We start from the raw sequence: 1,253 nt of genomic DNA, 5'->3' as shown, positions 1-1,253 counted from the left end.
GGAGGGGGGGGGGCGGCGTCCTTGGAGCATAGCCCCCAGTCGTGGTATGAGAGGCGGTCGGCGAGCGCGTAGACCTGCGAGGCGTACCGTCGTAGTCTCGACGCCCTCTCGGGTGCTCTCGGGCCCTCTCGGGCCCTCTCGGGTGCTCTCGGGTGCTCTCGGGTGCTCTCGGGCCCTCTCAAGTCCTCTCGGGTGCTCTCGGGTGCTCTCGAGCCGGCGGGCGCGCGGAGCCTGCTTGACGTCTTTGCGCTCCTCCACCTCGATCTCTACCTGCGGGACCGCAAACATGAGCGGCTGCAGCGGACACGCGCCCGCCTAAGGTCAGGTCGGGTCAGGTAAACTTCTTCTCCACACACGAGGTGGTGGGGCAAGGGCCAGGCTGGTCCCTCGCGACTCCACGTCTAAATGCGGCATTCAACGTGCAAGGCCCAGTGCGCGTAGGTGAGCGGTGTGAGTGAGTGAGTGAGTGAGTGAGTGAGTGAGTGAGTGAGTGTGTGTGTGTGTGTGTGTGTGTGTGTGTGTGTGTGTGTGTGTGTGTGTGAGTGAGTGAGTGAGTGAGTGAGTGAGTGAGTGAGTGAGTGAGTGAGTGAGTGAGTGAGTGAGTGAGTGAGTGAGTGAGTGAGTGAGTGAGTGAGTGAGTGAGTGAGTGAGTGAGTGAGTGAGTGAGTGAGTGAGTGAGTGAGTGAGTGAGTGAGTGTGTGTGTGTGTGTGAGTGAGTGAGTGAGTGAGTGAGTGAGTGAGTGAGTGTGTGTGTGTGTGTGTGTGTGTGTGTGTGAGTGGTCGCGCCCACCTCCTCCTCGTCCGAGCTCTCCTCCTCCTCGGACTCGCTGAGCGCGTCGCCCGCCCGGGGCGGCTCTGGCGCCGCCCGCGAGGGAGCCGCGGCGGCACGAGGCGGCAGCACACACCCGTGGGCAGCGCCGACGAGCGCCACGAGCGTGTCGTCGCGGACGCGCAGCCGCTGCGAGACAGGAAACGTGTGCGAGGGGCCGGCGCACAGCTCGAAGGTGCCCGAGTCGATCGAGAAGAGAAAGTCCGAGTCGCCGATCCCGCGCAGCGCCTTGAGCGGCCACCGCACGGTCCCCTCGCCCTTGGCGGACGTGAGCGGCTTGTAGCGCAAGTAGCGCGGCCGCGGCGCGCCCTTTGACCAGTCAAACTCCTCGGCGTCGAAGAGGCCGATCCACGCGCTGCAGTCTCTCGGGCTGCCTGCATCACGAGCAAGGGATGGTGGGGCAAGGGCCGGCAGGGTTAGTGGG

General features: G+C 64.7%; 1 protein-coding gene across 1 annotated transcript in view; it reads right to left on the bottom strand.

The window, feature by feature from the left end:
* The window catches only part of EMIHUDRAFT_468947 (hypothetical protein), a gene marked incomplete at both ends in the record, with an annotated part of 3,767 nt that overhangs the window by 1,635 nt on the left and 879 nt on the right, over positions 1–1,253 (bottom strand). Inside the window, 3 exons of the mRNA XM_005779224.1 lie at positions 21–74; positions 232–315; positions 791–1,203. Of these exons, the coding sequence (XP_005779281.1) occupies positions 21–74; positions 232–315; positions 791–1,203 (551 nt within the window). The remainder of the gene's footprint in view (positions 1–20; positions 75–231; positions 316–790; positions 1,204–1,253) is intronic.

Source organism: Emiliania huxleyi (genome assembly GCF_000372725.1).
Source record: "Emiliania huxleyi CCMP1516 unplaced genomic scaffold EMIHUscaffold_234, whole genome shotgun sequence".
Taxonomy (NCBI): Eukaryota; Haptophyta; order Isochrysidales; family Noelaerhabdaceae; genus Emiliania; species Emiliania huxleyi.
Note: the sequence above shows the minus strand (reverse complement) of the source record. Positions and strands in the feature narration are given on the sequence as shown.